This window comes from Drosophila virilis, chromosome 5, assembly GCF_030788295.1.
Source record: "Drosophila virilis strain 15010-1051.87 chromosome 5, Dvir_AGI_RSII-ME, whole genome shotgun sequence".
In the NCBI taxonomy this organism is placed as follows: Eukaryota; Metazoa; Arthropoda; class Insecta; order Diptera; family Drosophilidae; genus Drosophila; species Drosophila virilis.
In genome coordinates, this window is record NC_091547.1 from 21708975 (window position 1) to 21729494 (window position 20520).

The following is a 20520-nucleotide window of genomic DNA, read 5'->3' on the forward strand; positions in this document are numbered from 1 at the left end:
GCAGTGAAAATTTCGCAGTCAAGTTGGCGTCGCCGCTGAAGCAGACGAAGTTTGCATGACGCCGCACTTTATTTCATTTTATTTAGCGCGAGTTTTTTTTTCTACTTCTCTTTTTTTTTGCTTCTTGTGGCAGTGAAATTGAAACGAGGCACAGGGAAAGTGGGCGCGGCGGGTGCCAGAGGCGCGCAGCCAGCCAGCGAACGGGCGTACGGGGCGTATGCGCAATATATCATTGCAGCAGAGAAGCAGAAAAAAAAACTGTGTTATGCCGACAATGCACCGCGTTGCACTCACCATACACCATGCACCATGCACCATGTGGCAGGCAACGACGACGGCGGCGGCGGTAGGTGGTTTTTGGGGTGGCAAAGCTTTTGCACTTGTGCCCAAGTGTTTTGCTGCTCGACTGTGTCTTTGGGCTTTGGCTTCTTAGTCGAGTGTCTTGCTGTTAAGCTGGTCGCCTCGCCGCCTGCCGCACGCAGTTGTAGTTGCAGCAACGCCTCTTTGTCGTATCTGTTTTATCTACTTAGGACGCGCCTCTACATTCGCCCATCCATCCCAGCCATCCAACCATCAGGCTGCCCGATTATGACTGTCTTTGCACACAACAACTTGCACTTGATATGCTTTTTGTCGCATGCCATCTCTACTCGGCCCCTGCCCCTGCCACACGCTCTCTTAATGTGTGCCCCGAACGTGACTATTTGTATAATGTGTCTGAGCCAGCGCTCTTCAGAGTCCACAGTCCACAGTTTCCTGTCGGGGCACAAGACAATATCAAAATATAATCGATACAACTTGAATATTGTATTCTCAACTGACAATATATAGATTTATCACATGCGTTCCACACAACAAAATCTATCAATTATGTGTGTTATACTATCGATAAACTGATATCGATTAGTAATCATCAAACCACATAATATAATCTGCAACTTATTAAAGCGAAATAGACATGTTCAGAATGGGATCCACATATAATAGAGCAGTAAGAGTCGAGTTAATTCTCTAGTTCTTCTTTTCATCTAAGTCAAACATATTTTATGAAATACATTGATTTAGTCATGCAAATGTACGCTTCACGGAGTTAACATATAATCCACACAGAATCCACATACAATCCACGTAGAATCCACGTGTCACTTGTTCTGGAATTAAATATGCAATTTTGCAGAACTGTTAGCCCAAATTTTTATAAACTCTCGTAGGACTAGTCTTAAAGCCCTTAAATTCATTTAAGTCCAAAATATATAGAATCCACAAAGTATCAACACTTTATTTAAGTATATTTAGGCATACAATTCATATGGAGAGGACGTAGTATCCACATTCCATTTAGGTATTTTTTAAACATACAAGCATATCATCGACCTGTGATTAATTTATATAATTAGCTTTGTAGCCAGTATCTCATATAGGATCCACATAGAAAACACATTTCATGTATGACCTTAAAATGTATTATCGGTTATATTTGTTAATCACAAATTACACAAACATTATATTTAAGTACAAGTACAAGGGACATATATAATCCACATATCATATTAGCGTGTTTATCAAACAAAATACACATAGAATCCACATGCGATGTAACTCACTTAGAGTTCACACCTAATTTTCCCTAATGACACTTTGATGAAGCTGAAAGCATATTTCCACATACAATCCACATGGGATCCACATTGGTATTTTAACAAGTCTGAATCAAGTTTGAAATTGTTTGATTATAGATTGATTGAGCTTCTTATTTCTCCTCTATATTTTCTTTATTTCATCCATTTTTAGCTAGTCGAATTCTTTGTATGCGCTGATTGCTGCGCGACTTTGAGCGCACGTTAATTGAATTTTAAATTTTTGTTGGTTGGATTTTGTATGTTGCCCGCTTAGAGACCCCGTTTGCAGATACGTAAAAAAAAAAAGCAGATACAGATACAGCTACGGATACAGCTGCAGCTATTTGGAGCTGTATGTATCTGATGTAGATATACAGCTAGACAGAGTTTACATAGGGGGGAGCTTCTGACAGTCTCTCAATATATTTTTTTTTTTAGCGCATGCAAATTTATGAAACACAACGAACGCTCAAATCCCCTCAGCTGATCAAAATTTATTTATTTGGGTCTAATGTTTTATGTAAGACACTTCAAAAAATAAAAAAGTAAAAAAGAAAAAGAACAGCAACAATAAATCGATTTATATTAAAAATTCACGGAAATCGTGAAAAAAAAGAGCAAAATAATAAAACGAAATTGAATTTTGTATTCGTCATTTTTCTTAATTTAAATTTGTATTTAATTTTTCTTGTATGTGCTTTGCAGGTCGCGATGATCTCTCGCCCTCGAGCAGCCTCAACGGCTACTCCGCCAACGAGGGCTGCGATGCGAAGAAGAGCAAGAAGGGCCCGGCGCCGCGGCTGCAGGAGGAGCTGTGCCTGGTCTGCGGCGACAGAGCCTCCGGCTATCATTACAACGCGCTCACCTGCGAGGGCTGCAAGGGCTTCTTTCGGCGCAGCGTGACCAAAAATGCGCACTATTGCTGCAAATTTGGGCGGGCCTGCGAGATGGACATGTACATGAGGCGCAAGTGCCAGGAGTGCCGGCTGAAGAAGTGCCTGGCCGTCGGCATGCGGCCGGAGTGCGTTGTGCCGGAGAACCAGTGCGCGATGAAGCGGCGCGAGAAGAAGGCCCAAAAGGAGAAGGACAAGGTCTCCAGTTCGCCCAGCTCCCAGCACAGCGCTGGCGGTGTCGGCGGTCCACTGCATGGCACCCATGACTACGTCAAGAAGGAGATACTCGACCTCATGACGTGCGAGGCACCACAGCATGCCACAATTCCGGTAGGTCCCATTGTACATTTGCACATTTCGATAACTCGATACTCATTTTTATCTCAATCGATAAATCAAATCCCTTTAACCAGCTACTACCTGATGATATTTTGGCCGAGTGTCAAGCGCGCAATATACCTCCATTAACGTTCAATCAATTGGCCGTTATATATAAATTAATTTGGTATCAGGATGGCTACGAGCAGCCATCCGAAGAGGATCTCAAGCGTATTATGGTAAGTAGCATGTCAATATATCTAAATATATATATATATAGTATTTCGTAACTTGTTCCCTCAAACAACATATAAATCTGCCAAATAGTTTGATAGTCCCTAAATATAACAATTCACTTCAAAATTAGGCAAATAGGTTCATGGAAAAATTGAACAAAACTTGCAAATAATTTTATTTAATATGGGTATTCCCTAAATATACTATAACTCAATATACAAATTAAGCATTGCTGCGCAATTTCCTTTGAAAGGAAAATTAACAAAAATGTAGCAAATAGTTTGATTTAATATGGGTACTCCCTAAATATACTAGAATCTCAACTCAAAACTGACAAATATTTTCATGTAAAGTTTCAAAATAAATCATTAAGGGATATAAGGGTATTCCTTAAATAAATTGAGAGTCAACTTACAAATGATATTATGTAATATGGGCATTCCCTCAATATACTGAAAGTCAACACACACATAACTGTCAATTATCTTGATAATATATGGGTATTCCCTAAATATACTGAAATTCAATTTTTTTAATATTAATGCTAGTCCAGCAAATTGATTACAAATTGAAACGAAATCTCCAATTTATATTTTTTCTTCCCTCTCAATCCCACGTGTAGAGTCAACCGGATGAGAATGAGAGTCAGACGGATGTCAGCTTTCGACACATCACCGAGATTACCATACTCACGGTGCAGTTGATAGTGGAGTTTGCGAAAGGATTACCAGCGTTTACAAAGATACCCCAAGAGGATCAGATCACGTTACTCAAGGTGAGTATCGCATCGAATGGAATAAGCCAATCGATAAACGATACACGTATCGATAACGATAAATCGATATTATTTGCAGGCCTGCTCATCGGAAGTGATGATGTTGCGCATGGCCCGACGCTACGATCACAACTCCGACTCGATATTCTTTGCGAACAATCGATCGTACACACGCGACTCGTACAAGATGGCCGGAATGGCGGATAATATTGAGGATCTGCTGCATTTCTGCCGTCAAATGTTCTCAATGAAGGTGGACAATGTGGAATATGCGCTACTCACTGCCATTGTGATCTTCTCGGATCGGCCGGGCCTGGAGAAGGCCCAGCTGGTTGAGGCGATACAGAGCTATTACATCGACACGCTACGCATTTATATACTCAATCGCCATTGCGGCGACTCCATGAGTCTCGTCTTCTACGCCAAACTGCTCTCCATACTCACCGAGCTGCGCACGCTGGGCAATCAGAATGCCGAGATGTGTTTCTCGCTCAAGCTCAAGAATCGCAAGCTGCCCAAGTTTCTTGAAGAGATCTGGGACGTGCATGCCATACCGCCCTCGGTGCAATCGCATCTGCAGGCCCAGCAGGAGGAGCAGGAGCGTCGCGCCGAGCGCATGCGCGGCGCCGTCGGTGGCGCCATCACGGCTGGCCTCGATGCCGACTCGGCGTCCACATCCTCGCAAGCGGCCCTCGCGGCAGCGGCACAACAACAGCAACAGCATCAACAGCAACAGCACCAACAGCTCCATGCGCTGCCCGGCCATACGCTGCCGCCGCCGCCACCGCCAGGCAGCGGCGGCTCCGTCTCGGCCGTAAGCACCAGCAGCGATTACATCGGTGGCGGCGGTGCCATGGGACCCACCACAGCCGCAGCCAGCTCCAGCACCAGCATCACGGCAGCCGTTCCGGCGAGCTCCACAACAGCTGCTGTGGCCAATGGCGGCGGCGCCAATGTCAGCATGTATGCCAATACGCAAACGGCGATGGCCCTCATGGGCGTGCCCCTAAAATCGGAGCACTCGACGACCACCGCATAGCCCCTGCTGGAAGGCATGGGTATGGGCGTCGGTCTGGGCGTGGGCAGTCTACTGTTGGGCGGCGGCAGCATTATTGAATGAATTTCGGGCGGGGCGTGGCAGCTGTATACAACAAACACACACACACACACACACACACACAAACACAAACACACACAGACAGACAGACAGACAAGCCTGTACCGTTAGGCGCTTTTATAATGGATTCAACCGATTTGTATATAGCCGGAGAAACTGTAAAATTTTGCATATTCAAAATAGTTTGCTTTTCTACCCAGCTACATAAAAAAAAAAACGGCGTGTGGATTTAATAAACAAGTGCGTAACGGCACAGTTGCTTGATCTGATCTATATATACATATACATATATATATATATATATATATGTATTTCAAACAAGAATAAAAATCTGATGTAAAAGAAGAAGAAAGAAAAACAGAGCAAAACATTTTTGAGTAAGCGTAAAATGCAGTTATTTAGTGTTAAGCCTGCAAATATTAGACCTAAGGCATTATAAATATAAACAAAATTATTATAAAACACACACACACACATACAGACACATCTAAAATTATATAACAAACAAATTCTTAACAAAAACAGAGAATGCTTAAAACATAAAATATAACAATTTGAAAATTGAAAAAGAAAGTCAAGCTAAACAAGGGCATAGAATTTATGCAGTTAAATACAACAACAAAAAATACCTTAAAATATATATAAATATATATATATGCTATAATTAATAAAAATTGTATTAAATTTTCTTTTGTTAATTTCCAGCCCCGAAAAATCGGACTAAAGCAAATGATAATTTCTGCTAAATTCAATGCCTGTCAAACATGTCATGCAAAAGAAAATTAAAAACAAAAGAGAATAAAGATTGTTTATATTTTAAAAATATATAAAAACAAAAACCTAAACTTTATATATAATATTAAAAAAATAAAAATAAAAAAAAATGTGTATAATATGTAAAACTAACTGTACATCTAATTCAAAAGCAGCGAGTAAATCTGATTTAAACACCTTGAACTATAAACAAAATACTTATTAATTAAATGCTAATGACAGCAACTAAGTTTAAGTTACACAATTCGCAACCCAACTCTAAACAAAACTAAAACAAAACAAAAAACAACAAAGAAAAAAAAACAAAAAAAAAAACACGCAAAACTTGGACTGATTTTATAAATATTTTTTTAATCATATTAACTGAGTAAAAAACAACTGTATAAAATGCTAACAAATGTTTAACACAATGAAATGGCTAAAAACGACATTTTTTTTAATTATGCCCTCCTTATATAATTTTTTTTTTTTTTAATTAACACAAAAAATGAGAATTTACATTTATTAAGCGCCGTCGTTTTTTAACACAATTCACACAGTTACATTTTCTTTTTGATTTTCCCATAAAACAATTGGCGAAATTGTAAAAACTTTGTAAACAACAAGAAAGAAAAAGTGATTGGAGTTTTACTCAAAATTAAAAGGCATTAAAGGTATTAAATTACAATTTTTTTTAAATTAAATTCATTAAATGCACTTTTTGGCTGACAAAAAAAAACAACAACAAACATTTTCAATCACTTGGCACACACACATCCACGCACACACACACACACACCAAAAGACTTCAATATTAATTTATAAACTAAAAATTTTAATTCGAAAATTTATAAATACTTGTAAATTATATAGCACTTAAATTTTATTGAAAAAAAATACCATTTGGCATAATCAAAATTTTGTTTTTAAACAAAAAAAAAAAAAAAACAATCGTGCAAAATATACATTTTTGGCAATTTTTTTAAACTTATTTGGAATTTGTTTAATGCAATTTAATTAGTTTTTTGTATGCTTTTTTATCGTTTTTTGCTGCTTTTGCTTTTGAATTGTAAAAACGAAAAAAAGTAAACAATTGTTGGCCTTATTTTAACTTAAATCAAATTTATTCTAATTTTAGTAGCGATTTGTAAAATACGACAAAAAAAAAACACATAATAATAAACACAAACATAAAAAAAGAAAAAAACAAAAACTATGTAAAATTTAAACAAACCTTTTTTAATTGTGTATAAAAGTGGCAGAGAAATTTTTGAAATGTGCAATTTTTTAATTTTACTAAGTACTATACCTATTATAATTATTATGCTAATTAAATATATATACATATAATTTTCGCATACAGTACACACACACATACACATACACTGACACATACACATTTAAGTAAATTTAATTTATAAACATTGAATTTTTTATACAACAATTGAAAATAGCAAAGCAACATATATATATATATATATATATATATATATATATACATATATATATATATATATATATATATATATATATATACATATATATATATAAACAATTAGAACTTACATGGTTTAATTTCAATTATTTGTTATCTGCACAGTAAAAATGAAAGCAAAAACAAAAACACAGTGAATAATTTAATTATTATGCATATAATTAATACGAACTATTAGTGAAAGAAACAACCGAAAATAAAACTCACTCTTAAGTTTCTTTATTATAAATACACTTGATTTTAAATTTAAGCTTTTTTTAGTCTGCCTAACGCGCGTTTAATTATTATACATAATTTGTTTTGTAGTTTTACAATAATGTAAAAAAACAACAAGAAAAGTCTATCATAATATAAATAATTTTTACTATTTTACGTAAATACGAAAATGGAACAACAAAAACAAAACAAAAATATACACAATATACATGAAAATATGTTGAACAACAAAAAAAAAACCAAGCATAAACAGAAGTGTGTTTTTCTTTTTTATTTTATTATGATTTATTTGTAATTAATTAATTTGCTTGTGAAGAATTGGCAACAGTTTGAAGTTGAGCGGAAAGGCGATATGTAAGCAAAGACTCGTTAGAATAAGTATCGATAAATCGATAGGTCGATAAATAACATGCAGAATTTGAATGAAATTCGCATATGCGAAGCAAACGGCTGTGAAGTTGGCTTTTCACCGAATGTGTGTGGTAATAAGAAATTATAATGAAAACGATATTGGAAAAGCAAACTATGAAACTATTTTTTTTTTTCATTCGGAATATAAAAGAAATTTGAAAGAATGTGAGTGTGAAGTATTGCGAAACAGCTTGGCTGATGGGAAACGGAAACGGAAATTGACTTTGGTTATTTTTGTAGTAGTCCAAGTTTTAGTTTTGCCAATTGGAAAGCTAGAAAAACGAAAAAAGAAAAACAAACAGAAATGATTTTAAAATGGGTGAAACTTAAGAGTAGAGCCCAAGAAAAATAATTGAAACATAAGACGCGCTATAAAATAGCTTTAGATGATACAAAATGATTTGCTAAAAACGTTTTAAGTAATTCATAAATTCGAAATTCTAATATATATAATAAAGCATAATGCAAATATTGAAAAATAAAAAAACAAGAAAAAATTACTTAAACAGGCTGATGTCATGTCAAGTGTGAATAAAATATTAGTTAAGTAACCAAAAAAATTAAAACTAAAAATTAATAATAATTGAAATTAAACTCCTCGCGCCCTCGCTAAAACATTTCTTTCAACTTTGATAATACCACATAATGCACTTATAAAGCAAAACCCTAAGAAATTAATCCAAACAAATAAAAAGAACCTATACCTAAGCCAAACTGTAAATATGTATGTACGTACGTAACTCTCGCTCGATATGAAGCATTATGACAAGCAACAAATACGAAACATACAAAAAAAAGCAACCTGACAAAATTATAAAGATGAACATAAGGTATATAAGGTATAACAACTTGTTGAGATATCCATTCATATAATATGGCTAACAAAGCATAAGAAACGAAACGAAGCGAAACGAAACGAAACGAAAAGAAAAGAAGAGAAAAGTAACAAAAAAAAAAAAGAAAAAGCAAAACAAATCGTTATGTAGATTTTTGAAATTCATGAAAACGAAAAACGATAATGTATGTAAAACGAGAAGTTTATTTAATTTTTATGCACTGTTTTCTGTTACGTGTAACTTGTAACTTGTAACTTGTAACTTGTTTTGCCCATAACTACTTACATACCTAACTTAACCCTAGAAGATATGTCTATGATCCGAAAAAGAGGAACAAATCAATCTCTCCCCCATATTAAGCACACAGCTGAGCCTAAACCCTTTAAATGAAAGCAAAATTATACGAGAGTTTTGTGTTCAACTTGTAGATATTGATCCTGAATTGAAAACTACCTCAAACGAAACATTCAAATGAAACACGATTGAAAGGTTTTTGAGCATTAATAATAAACGTAACTACAAGCGAGACCTTAGCAGCAGCAGCTAACCACAAATATACATACATTTAAAGTACATACAACTTTGAACTTTGTTTTTCCTTCAAGTCTCTAACCAAAGCACAAAAAAACAAACACAAACAATGTCAAAAAAAAAGCAATTTAATTAACCCAACCTTCAGTTCGATAATATGATAACAAATAACTCCTGACGCCTTTTTAGAGGTACCTGTTTTGCAGCACTCGACGGTTAGCAGTTGGCAAATCATAAATCTAAATGAAAATCAATTTACACAAAGAAAAACAAAACACAATGCATATTTTTTCACAAATACAAGATTGGTCTCGGAAATATTGAACAAAATTTCTGTTGAGCCGATCTTGTGCGAAAATAACAATATTGCTTCTCCAATCACAAAATGTACGCTAAAACGAGTTAAGTTTTAAGTTGTGTAGTTTTCTCACTGCCAAAATTGACAAAACAAAAACAAAAAGGAAACAAAAAAAAAAAAAAACAAAACAAAATATAAAAATACAAATACTTAATCATACAGATTTACGTTATTATTAGAGATACAAAAATAGACAAAATGTCAATATGTCAAATTTCATTTGCAATGTGTAGCAATCAGTAATATACAAGTACATAATTATTTACGATATATAGAATTACCAAAAAAAAAAAAAAAAAGAAAAAGAAAACACAAGTTCAAGTCTACGATCGATGCGAGTAAAAACTAAATACATCTAAAATAACAAGAATATGCAGAAACAACAACGCACATTATTCGAATGCAGTTGGCTGGAGGAATCTATACTTATTTTGAAACTAGAAGAAGCTGACCCGGAAAAATACAACTTAAAACTGAATTGATGGCATTTTAGTGTTACGAACAAAAATAGAATATTAAAAATAATTATTGCAGTAACAAGAGATAATATATTCAATTACATATTCTAAATGAAAGGCAGACAAACAACACAAGATACGTAAATGCAAACGACAACTTGAAGGGATTTTTCAATTAAATAATAACAAAAAAAAAAACAAAAACAAAAACAAACAAAAACAGCATTTGATAAAACTCTTTTCCTTAAATTGTTATTCATATTGTTTGGCTCTGAAATTCTAAGATTGAATGCTTTTGATTTAAACGCTACACTGCCAAAAGAAAAACCCCTTAAGTTATAAATATCTTAGCTTCTATTGCAGAGAGATAGATTATAAATATTGAAGTGAATCTATGAAGATCTTTGGTTATTTTTGGCAAATTTTTGAGTTTTCTTTTGCTTTTTACGATTTTCGAAAGCCGTATTTAATTAAAATGAGAGAGATGTAGAGATTGTTAGAATTTAAACCAAACAAACAATTACAAAATGCATACTTAATTATTATTATGATTATATTATCGAGCATATTAAATATTTGGTACACTAACACAAGAGGTTAGCTTGTTGTTTATTGAGAACTTAAGGTGCATTGATCTATCTACATAGACATACTTATACTTATACTTGCCTATTCGTAAGTAAATCTATCAAACTGACATTTAATTTTGGAGTACTTTCACTCAAATGAACAATTATGTATTGCTAAAACAAAACAAACAAATAACACTTGAATTCAAAGCAAAAATTACAAAAAAAAAAAACAAACCAAGAAAAAAAATAACTTTTATACTTCGAGTATAACTTGACTTAAGTTTCAGAAAAAGTATATATATACATTAACAGATATGTACAAGTTAATGTAGTTTGCTATTTATGTGTAACTTTTGGGCGATCGAGTGGCAGCGCAGTAACTAAAACTGAGTAATATGCAAGTCTACGCGCGCATATAAATACATTTTTGAAATTAATTACATACATTAAAGATCTACATAGGCTTAGAGACTACACACAAACACTTTAAATAGTTTTAAAACTAAGCTGTACATATACGTATAAATATAATATAATAACAAAAGTCTATATATACGATATATATGAAACGTGTAATAAAATAAAAATATATATATATATATATATTTAAAATATGTTCAAACGATTTGCAAGTTTTCAATTTGAATTTTTAAATATGTTGGGTTTTGTGTCAACTTATCGACTTATCGAAGCGCCCAAAATCGACTCTGTTAGCAACATTTCGTTGCTCACTCACTCACTCACTCAGCAACCTAACAGCAGTCTGGCAGCACTGTTTGCAACGTATCGATATATCGATATTAAATACTGCCATATCTACGTCCCATTTTAGACGCCGCACTGTGAGACAATAAAATTAGAATAAAGTCTACAAATAGTGAAATAAAAGGTAAATATGCCAGAATCAGGCTATATAAGTTGCGCATATGCAAATGCAATACACTAGAATATGGCTATATATGCCCTTGTTGAATATTGTGTCTCAGACAACACGTAAGCGTTTTTCATACGATTGGCGGAGGCGGCAAGATGGCGGCATTTAGTGTTCTGTGTAAAAAAAGCAAGCAATGTTAATATCTATTGCTGTTGGCCTAAATATTGCATTCTTTGCATGAACAAGGCTTGTTTTAAGTAAGTCTTCGGCTTGGGTATGGCTGATTATAATAGGAGCCAAAACGAGTTTGAGGTTATGTCGGTGCCAAAAGTGAAACAAGTCGATGTGCAGCTTTCACTTGATAATTGATAATTAATGCTGTTCTGCTTACTTTGCAGACAACCACCAATGGCTGATTCGGATGATGAATACGATCGCAAGCGGCGTGACAAATTCCGCGGCGAACGCGACAGCTACAGGCCCGAACGCCGGGACGAACGTCGACCCATGGGCGGTGGTGCCAATTCCCGGGACGAGTGGTCCGAGCGGTAAGTGTCGTGTGGTCTCCCATTGTGTGTGGGTGTGTGTAATGCTCTGCTCTGCTCGCTAGGAATCCATTTCGAGGCAGCTCGGCTGCAGGCGGTGGTGGCGGCGGCGGCGCTCGTCATCGCCCAGACTACAGTGACTATCGTGGCTCCGGACCACGTCCGCGCTACGGCTCGCCGGGACGTGAGATGCCGCCTGCGAAACGCATGCGACCCGACTGGGGCGAAAGCGAAATGAGGTCTAATCCACGTTTTGGTAAGTTTAAAAACAATTTTACTCCACCAGCTCTATATGGTATTTGTGCCCATGCAGGTTACGATCCGTACCTAGTGCAGGCCTGGAATGATCACTATCAATCGCTGCACTCGGCCTACTCGCATTCGAGTCATCCGTCCTCGGCCCGTGAATCAGCGCCCAATGTCGTCAACAGCGACACACAAACGCAGCCAGCGATGCTAACGTTAAAACAATTTCTGGACACGCAGGACGAGAACATATCTGACTCGGAGGTGATGCGAAAATACACCGAATATAAGACGGACTTTAAGCGACAGCAGCTAAACGAGTTCTTTGTGGCGCACAAGGATGAGGAATGGTGAGTAGCAGCGGGTCTTGAGTACCCAAGAAAAATAACAACAAGAACAACAACAACGCGCAAAGAGCAACCGCATCCAACGCAGTGGCAGGCTCTGACGAGGTCCGTCCTCAACTTCACATTCAATTAATTTGTTATTTAAATTTTAATTTAATTGCAAATTAAGTCTCAGCGTGACTGCAATCACAAAATTCATAACCCTCTTGTATACTTATTATTAAGTTTTTCTCTGCAGCTTTTTATGGGTTTTATGGCGTTTTGCGAACTGAGAGTCAGAGACGAGACGAGACACTGATTCGGCCTCAGCCTTTGCCTCTCTGCCTCTGTCTCAATAGAAGCACATACTATATAAAAATGAAAGAATAACTTAAAATTTAAATTACCCGGCGAGCAATGCCGTGGGTGTGTTTATATTTTTGAAACCGCGATCTATTTAAATTCGTTGCGAGCAAATGCCTAAATATATATAAACGTATGCACATAGCGCATATACATATACACATTATGAATGCGCTTGCAAAGGTAAGACCTTGGGTAATATGTACATATGCAAAAGCTAAACCTAAACAAAATTCAAATCAAACTATGTGTACGACTAATTAAATACTTGGATGTCCACTAGCTAGAGGATGCGCCGGAATCTATATCTACACACGTGCTTTATATATCAAATATATCCCATTCACGAGCCGTACTTTTAACTCTTATTCATATTATATAGCATATTAGACATACCTGGCCACGAAACGTTTGGTTTTAAACTGAATTTTGTCTTTCACAGGTTTAAAAACAAATACCATCCCGAAGACAGTGTGCGACGCAGCGAGGAGCAACGCGGCTTTTTGAAGGTAACTTGTAGAGTGACTTTATTGTACGTTTATATATATAAATATCTTGATATATATTGCATGCTTTAACAGAGACGCACCGATGTGTTTCTGGAACTGCTCGAGAACGGCACTATTGGCAGCGTTAAGGTGGATTCCTCGCAGGCGGATTCTTTGGTGCGAGTCCTGGACACTTGTGTGATTAAACTGGAAGGCGGCACCGATGAAGATCTTAAGATACTCGATGAGAAGCCCAAAGAGACGCCAGTTGTATATGAGCGCAAATCTGAATCGACAGAAGCCTCAGTTGTCGCCAAGCGAGAGCCTGAAAGTCCCAAGCAGACAAAATCAGAGAAAGGCGCTGATGAGGAACAGCCAGTGGTTGTGTCGCCGCAGCGTAAGAGCCTGCGGCCTGTAAACTCCGATGAGGAGAACTGGGATGATGAGAACGATGAGATGGCTGCGGTGCCAGATGCCGCTAAAAACGAGCAGCAAACAGAAATAGTGGCTGCGAAGCCGGCCAAAGTGCAAGGCGATGATGACTCGATCAAAAGCGGCAGCGATAAAAAGCTAAAGAAGAAAAAAATCAAGAAACGAAATCGCAACAGCAGCGACGATGAGAGCTCATCCTCATCCAGTTTCGAGTCGGACTCGGACTCTGACGATGAGAAGCTGAAAGCGAAATATGATGTGGAGGAGGGTTTGCGCGCCGATCAAAAAGCGGAGGCACAAAAAGACAAAGAGGAGGCAGCAACGGTGGCCAAAGCTAATCCGCTGCCACCCGACAGTCCCCAGCCAGAGGGCGGCACTGCCCTCCAGGATGCGGCAGCTATCAAAAGTGAACAGAGCGATGAGCAGCAGGAAAAAGATGCGGAGCAGCCAGCTGAGCTGCAAGCGGACGAGCCAGCAGCAGCTAAAAATGGGGAGGAGCCGGAGAAAACAGAAAAAAACGAGGTGGAGACGAAATCAACGGCGGATGATGTGACCGAGACAATCGATTTGGACAAGGTAAAGGACGGACCACAGCCACGAGCATTGCATCGCACCTCGTCAATATTCCTACGCAATTTGGCGCCGTCAATAACGAAGGCAGAAATCGAAGCGATCTGCACCCGCTTTAGTGGGTATCTACGCGTGGCCATTGCCGATCCGCTGGTGGAGCGACGCTGGTATCGCCGCGGCTGGATAACCTTTACACGCGACGTTAACATCAAGGAGATCTGTTGGAGTCTAAACAATCAGCGTTTGCGTGACTGCGAAATGGGCGCCATTGTCAATCGGGATTTGAGTCGACGTGTGCGTCCCGCCAATGGCATCACAGCGCACAAGCAGATTGTACGCGCTGACATCAAGCTGTGCGCAAAGATTGCCATGAATCTGGATGAACGTTTTAAGCTGTGGAGCGAGGCAGATTCCACGCAGCAGCAGCCGGATGCGGAAAGCAAACCCAGCGCGGACGCAACCAATGGCAGCGGCGGCAGTTCGACCACATATGGCTTCAATTCCAAAAATCCTGTGCTTCAAAACATAACCGATTACCTCATCGAAGAAGCCTCTGCTGAGGAGGAGGAACTGTTGGGCTTGGCCGGCGATAACAAAGATGGCGAGGGTGAGCCCATTGAACGGGATGAGCAGCTTATTTCGGTTCTGGATCGTCTGGTGCTCTATTTGCGCATTGTGCACTCGGTGGACTACTATAATCATTGCGAATATCCGTACGAGGATGAGATGCCAAATCGCTGCGGTATCATACACGCACGTGGACCACCGCCTATGCGCGTCACCAGCAACGATGTCCAGGAATACATCAAGGCCTACGACGGTAAGCTGCAGCAGTTTTTAACCAAGAGCGTGCAGCTGAGCGATGATGAGATCAAAGAGCTGGGTGCTAAGAATCCCGAAACCGAGGTGGAGAAATTCGTGCAAGCCAATACACAGGAACTGGCCAAGGATAAATGGCTGTGCCCTCTGTCGGGCAAAAAGTTCAAGGGTCCCGAGTTCATACGCAAGCACATCTTTAACAAGCACGAGGAGAAGGTGGACGAGGTGCGCAAGGAGGTGCAATATTTCAACAATTACTTGCGTGACCCCAAGCGGCCACAGCTGCCAGAGCATCCGGGCAGCTCCAAGCGTACTGAATCAGAGTCTGGTCGTGGTTCTGGCGGGTGAGTACGCAAAACGTTATAAAATTGTTTATGCACTATAAAATGCTTATTGCTTCTGCAGCTATCGGCCACCCATGTATCCGCCATTCTCAGCTATGCCCTACGGATTTGCACCGCCCATGATGGGCGGCGGTGGACGCGGCGGACGCAATTTTCCTCCAGTGCGCAGGTCAGTTGCTTTATTTATTTGCATAGCCTTAAGTCCGTTAGGGAATTTAGCCTTAAGCAGTTTGGATCAGATGGGAGCTGAACTCAAAAGGCTTGAAAGCAGCTGCCTAGCTACGGACTCTAGGGGAGAATTGGATGTATATTAACCTTTGTCTATGTCTGTCTCACAAACCGGTTCATAAATCGGTTCATGGTTCTTGCTTTTTGCATCCTTCACGTTCCTCGATATACCTTCGTGCCTTTAACAAAACCAACAGTTGTATATTTAGGCTATGTATATATCTATATATTTTTTTTTATTTTATGAAATGTTTGTTTTTAATTTATGTTTTTGGCAAACTGCAAACCTATTAAAATGTATTCATATTGCTGACTTTTTAGCAATTATGTCCCAGTGACAGTGGTCATAACGTTGTCTGAGCTTTAAATATAATTATTCATAGACCGTCTGCTCAATGCTTTAATTTTATAATTATTATAAAGAAAGAAAATCGCAATCGCATGGAATGCTAATAGTATGGTTTATTAGAAGTAGGTTGAACCATTTTCAGAGACTTGCTTCTCTTGCTGTGCAAGCAGACAAGGTTTTTCTTTATTAATTTTTCTGACACACCCACAGCATTAGTTCGATAAAAAAAAACCCTAGTGTATTTGTCCTAAATTTTCTATATGCCTTCTATAATTTTGCTTTCATTTTTGTTGTTGGTCTTAAAACGAAATTTGTCACAACTTTCTTGTGTCGCAAATTTTTTGCAGAGAAATGCCCTTGGAACACCAACGCCGGCTTATCGGTTACCATGATTTGGATGCGCCCGTTAATTCCGATATGTTTGACTAATTAATTGATTAGCACAAAAAGCAGAAACCACACACAGATAATAAACGCTAAATACAATTTTCAAGCTCAGTTCTAAAAGCAATTTAAGCAATGCCTAGCTAATGGGGACCTACAAAAAACTAAACGCAAATTATTACATAATTTATGTCTAAAGATATTTATTTTGATCTTTGTACAATATGCCGATTGTAAAAAAAAAATGAATACCCCAAAGGACCTAATTAAAGATTTTAATTTTTCAATTAATAAAATATCGATTCTGATGCTTTCAATAATGCAACCGCAAACTTGCGTCGAATTACAATAAATGTTTGGTTTTACTATATAAGATTTGTGTACAAATAATTCCTCACTCTAAACAACATTCATTCTCGTTGCTTGCAGACCCGGTGGTTTTGATTATCGCGCCAGATCACACTACCGGGACTTGGACGCGCCCCAAGAGCCGTACTAAGATAATGCCCCACACAATAGACTATAAATTATATTAGTTTATAATAAACAAAGCTCACGCACTGAACAAATAATAATCAAACAGAGATTTCTAAAGACATTTCGTAATCATCTTGAAACTTGAATTATTTAACCACAAAAAGAAAACTGCAAAGACGGAAATCCGACTATAATGTCAGATGTTTTGCAGGGTTCTAATCTACGCTAATTGTTTTGTATTGCTTGGAGAAAAGAGAAAAACTAAATAAAAGTTGTTTGTCATCATGGAATTTTTAATTTTAATAAAAGATAATTGTTTAAATTGATGTTCTACATGATAATATTGATATGATATTATTTGCTATACATCTATATATTACTCTATGGTACCACTATAGAATAGGTGGATGCTCTTGATGTATTTTCGGAAGGCCTATTCATTTATTCAGTAACAAAAATATATGTATGAGTATATCATATAAAACAAATATCCAATTCCTTAGCAGTAAGCCAAAAACTACTTGTGTACTTAAGCTTATGTTATATTTGGTTATATATACTAAATTTTTATAGGAACAGACGCAGCAGCCATCCCACAATGGCAATGGCAATGCATAATATACTGAACTGCAAGAGTCGATGAAGAATAAGAAACCTGAAATTAAAAATAAGTTCCGATCTCATAACTGATATATTTATCGACATCATTTTAAGCCGAAGCTCTCCACGTACCGGTTCATTTTCTTACGAGCGATCTGTATGGACTCTTCGGTTGGATCCTCTTTGCACAGATAAGTGCGCATGCCGAACAAGGCGCGATCGAAGTAACTGTTCCAATCCAGGGATTTCATATCGAACTCAAAGAGCTGCTGATCCACTGCAGACATGCATTCCCATAATCGATCCGTGTTGGGTGACCCGAAGCTCCAATTGTTGATCATAAAGTGTTGGACTGCATCGATATTTCTGTGGATCTTCTCGTAAATGCCCACCATGCGTGGCTTTTGACCGCGCAGGCGCAGATATATATCAACCATGTAGGCGGGCAGCAAATGATAAAAAATGGTTGCCAATTTAAAGAGCCAGGGCTTGGTGGTGGCGTGCAGGAACGGATACCATATCACCTTCGTCATGGGAAATACGTGACGTTTTCTTTTCACGGCTCCTATGAATTCCCTATTATTAATTACGTTTTCACCGCAGGGTGCATAGTTGTAAATGACAGGAGGGCTTCCAATGACCTGTTCTTTGCGCTGAGCCGCCTCCATGGCCGTGCGCCAGGCACAGGACAGCACCAGATTGGCACAACCGTCCACGGGCACAATGTTGGATTCAGCATTCAGATTGAGGGGGGCGACACGTAAAATACCATATGAGACGCCATAGAGTATAGCAATGGGTCCGTAGATGTTGTCTATCCAACCGGAAATAGGCTCCTTATTGGTAGCCACAACTGAGCAATTGGGAAAAAGAGGCGTTTACTATAAGCTTTAGAGGATTAACTAGTGCACCCTACTGGAAGCTGGACGAAAGATGCACACCGGCAAATCCCCCGCCTCTGTCTGGATCAACTGCTCGGCCAGAGCCTTTGTGTAGGTGTATGTATTGGGAAACCTGTCGAGCAGCACGGGCGCCATTTTATCGAAAATATTCGTGTCCCTGTCCAGCATTTCTCTTAGCGCCAATACCTTCTTAGCGCTGCAGCTCAAGTACTCCGGATAATAGCGTTCCGTAATGAAGTGGCTTATACAGTTGGAAAAGGCCGTGGATACGTGCACGAATGCCACCAAACGGTGCATCTGCTTGGCCAGCTGCAGCATCTGGTGTGTGGCACGCGTATTGATGTCCAATGCCACATGCAGTGGCTCCGCAAAGTTGACAGTTGCCGCTCCGTGCACCACCAGCTCCACCTGCTGCGTAAGCAGATCGCGATCCGTCGGGCTGATGCCCAGATCAGGCTCCTTGCAGTCCCCCTCTATGGCCACCACCCGCTCCAATATGTTCGCCTTGGCTTTGAGTAGCACTTCAAAAAGCTATGGAGTAGGGGGTTATGTTACTCAGCTCCGCTCGGCTGTGACTACTCACGGGATTGGTTTTCCATCCGGCAATGCGCTCCTGTGTGTCCTTGCCCCGTTTGGGTCTTATCAACACATAAATACGCTTTACCTCTGTTGCACGCAGCAGTTTCTCAATGATAACTGAAAGATAATGTTCCTGAACGTTAGACCCTGACCAAAAATTTCGAACGAGAACCGAACAATAGAAGTATTCAAATAATGCAACACTTTGGCAAGCCCGTTTTATTTAAATTCTGATGTGAAATGCCTGCAGTTCTGCTAAACATATTTTATAATACCTCTTCCCAAAAATCCACTGCCACCGGTTACAAAAATCGTTTTGTCTTCATAAAACTTCTTAATTTCGGATTCCATTTTTGAAATTTATTCAGTGCACTTTTGTCGAAACTTTAAACAAAACTGCAGAATTTTCAAGGAAACCGATATCGGATTTAAGAATCGACGTTGAAATGACTAGCTTTAAATATTTGCAGTACCTTTTATAGGTGCCAAATTCGCTAAATTCGTTCCTAGACTTTAGAGCCTGAGTTCATGAATATTAATAAAGCAGCTCAAGTCATGTATAAATAAGGGTTAGTTTAACTTCATGTTTGCTCGAGCTGATATAAACGCGGCTCTGACTAGACTCATGAATTTAAGCACTGGAAAATGTGCCTGGTTTAGAAATTACAATATTATTGACCTCAGTCAGAAAATTTGATAAGCTTCAAATTCGGATGTGACATTGAAATTCCAACCAGCTCAATATGGGTAAGAAGGGTATTATAGTTTTGCGCCCATGTATGTAACAGGCAGAAGGAAGCCTCATCGACCCCACACAGTATATATATTCTTGATCAGCACCAATAGCCGAATCAAACTAGCCATGTCGTCCGTTCGTCCATCCGTATTAATGATCGCGGCAATCTCAGAAACTTTAATAACGAGATCTGAAATTTTGATCGAGGTTTTCTCAGTGCTCGTTGATGCGAGCTTATTTCCCCGTATTATGCTATATAGACCAAGTTTTTTATTTTATCATTTATCATAAATCAAATAAGCTATAATTTGAATATATTTTTTGATTAAATAGAAATATTCTATAGCATAGTAAGATATATTGATGAAAATTTGATCAAGATCAGTTAAGAAACATCTAAGTTATGGAAGAAAACGTGAGCTTATATTGACAAGCCCTGGTATTTCTTTATACACATATATAATTAAATTATGATTAAATAATGCCAATGCCTACGCCGGAAAGGCTGAACTGCAAGAGTCGATGAAGCATAAGAAAACTGAAAGTATATATAAGTTAAGGTCTCATAAATGATGCATACATCATCCTAATTTTAAGCCGAAGCTATCGTATAGTTTCATTTTCTTACGAGCGAGCTATATAGACTCTTCACTTGGATCCACATCGATA

The 20520-nt window shown here is 38.3% G+C and overlaps 3 protein-coding genes across 13 annotated transcripts in view; 2 read left to right on the forward strand and 1 right to left on the reverse strand.

Moving 5' to 3' along the window:
• EcR (Ecdysone receptor) overlaps positions 1-9867 on the forward strand; it is a 125325-nt gene extending 115458 nt beyond the window's left edge. For all 8 annotated transcript variants that reach the window (XM_032437490.2, XM_032437493.2, XM_032437491.2 and 5 more), the window contains 4 exons: positions 2325-2842; positions 2926-3069; positions 3690-3842; positions 3922-9867. In XM_032437490.2, coding sequence (XP_032293381.1) covers positions 2325-2842; positions 2926-3069; positions 3690-3842; positions 3922-4881 — 1775 coding nt within the window. In that variant the 3' untranslated portion in view covers positions 4882-9867. The remainder of the gene's footprint in view (positions 1-2324; positions 2843-2925; positions 3070-3689; positions 3843-3921) is intronic.
• A 1459-nt stretch (positions 9868-11326) lies between these two features.
• Ars2 (arsenic resistance protein 2) lies at positions 11327-17324 on the forward strand. Of its 4 annotated transcripts, XM_002049149.4 has the most exons (8): positions 11328-11478; positions 11862-12011; positions 12074-12264; positions 12322-12604; positions 13386-13452; positions 13525-15596; positions 15658-15765; positions 16521-16910. In XM_002049149.4, exons 2-8 carry the CDS (start codon positions 11872-11874, stop codon positions 16600-16602), a joined length of 2943 nt encoding a protein of 980 aa, XP_002049185.2. In that variant the 5' UTR covers positions 11328-11478; positions 11862-11871; the 3' UTR covers positions 16603-16910. The 4 variants fall into 4 exon arrangements, with proteins under 4 accessions (XP_032293092.1, XP_032293091.1, XP_002049185.2 ...); XM_032437201.2 differs by lacking the exon at positions 16521-16910 and adding an exon at positions 16987-17324 and having other exon boundaries at positions 11327-11478; positions 12074-12604; XM_032437200.2 differs by having other exon boundaries at positions 11327-11478; positions 12074-12604.
• A 277-nt stretch (positions 17325-17601) lies between these two features.
• On the reverse strand, positions 17602-19466 carry LOC6624840 (fatty acyl-CoA reductase wat). The gene is made up of 5 exons (XM_070209569.1): positions 19391-19466; positions 19120-19232; positions 18551-19067; positions 17767-18487; positions 17602-17689 (listed from the first exon to the last, which is right to left on the reverse strand). The coding sequence occupies exons 1-5, from the start codon at positions 19464-19466 to the stop codon at positions 17602-17604; spliced, it is 1515 nt and encodes a 504-aa protein (XP_070065670.1).
• Positions 19467-20520: the final 1054 nt, after the last annotated feature.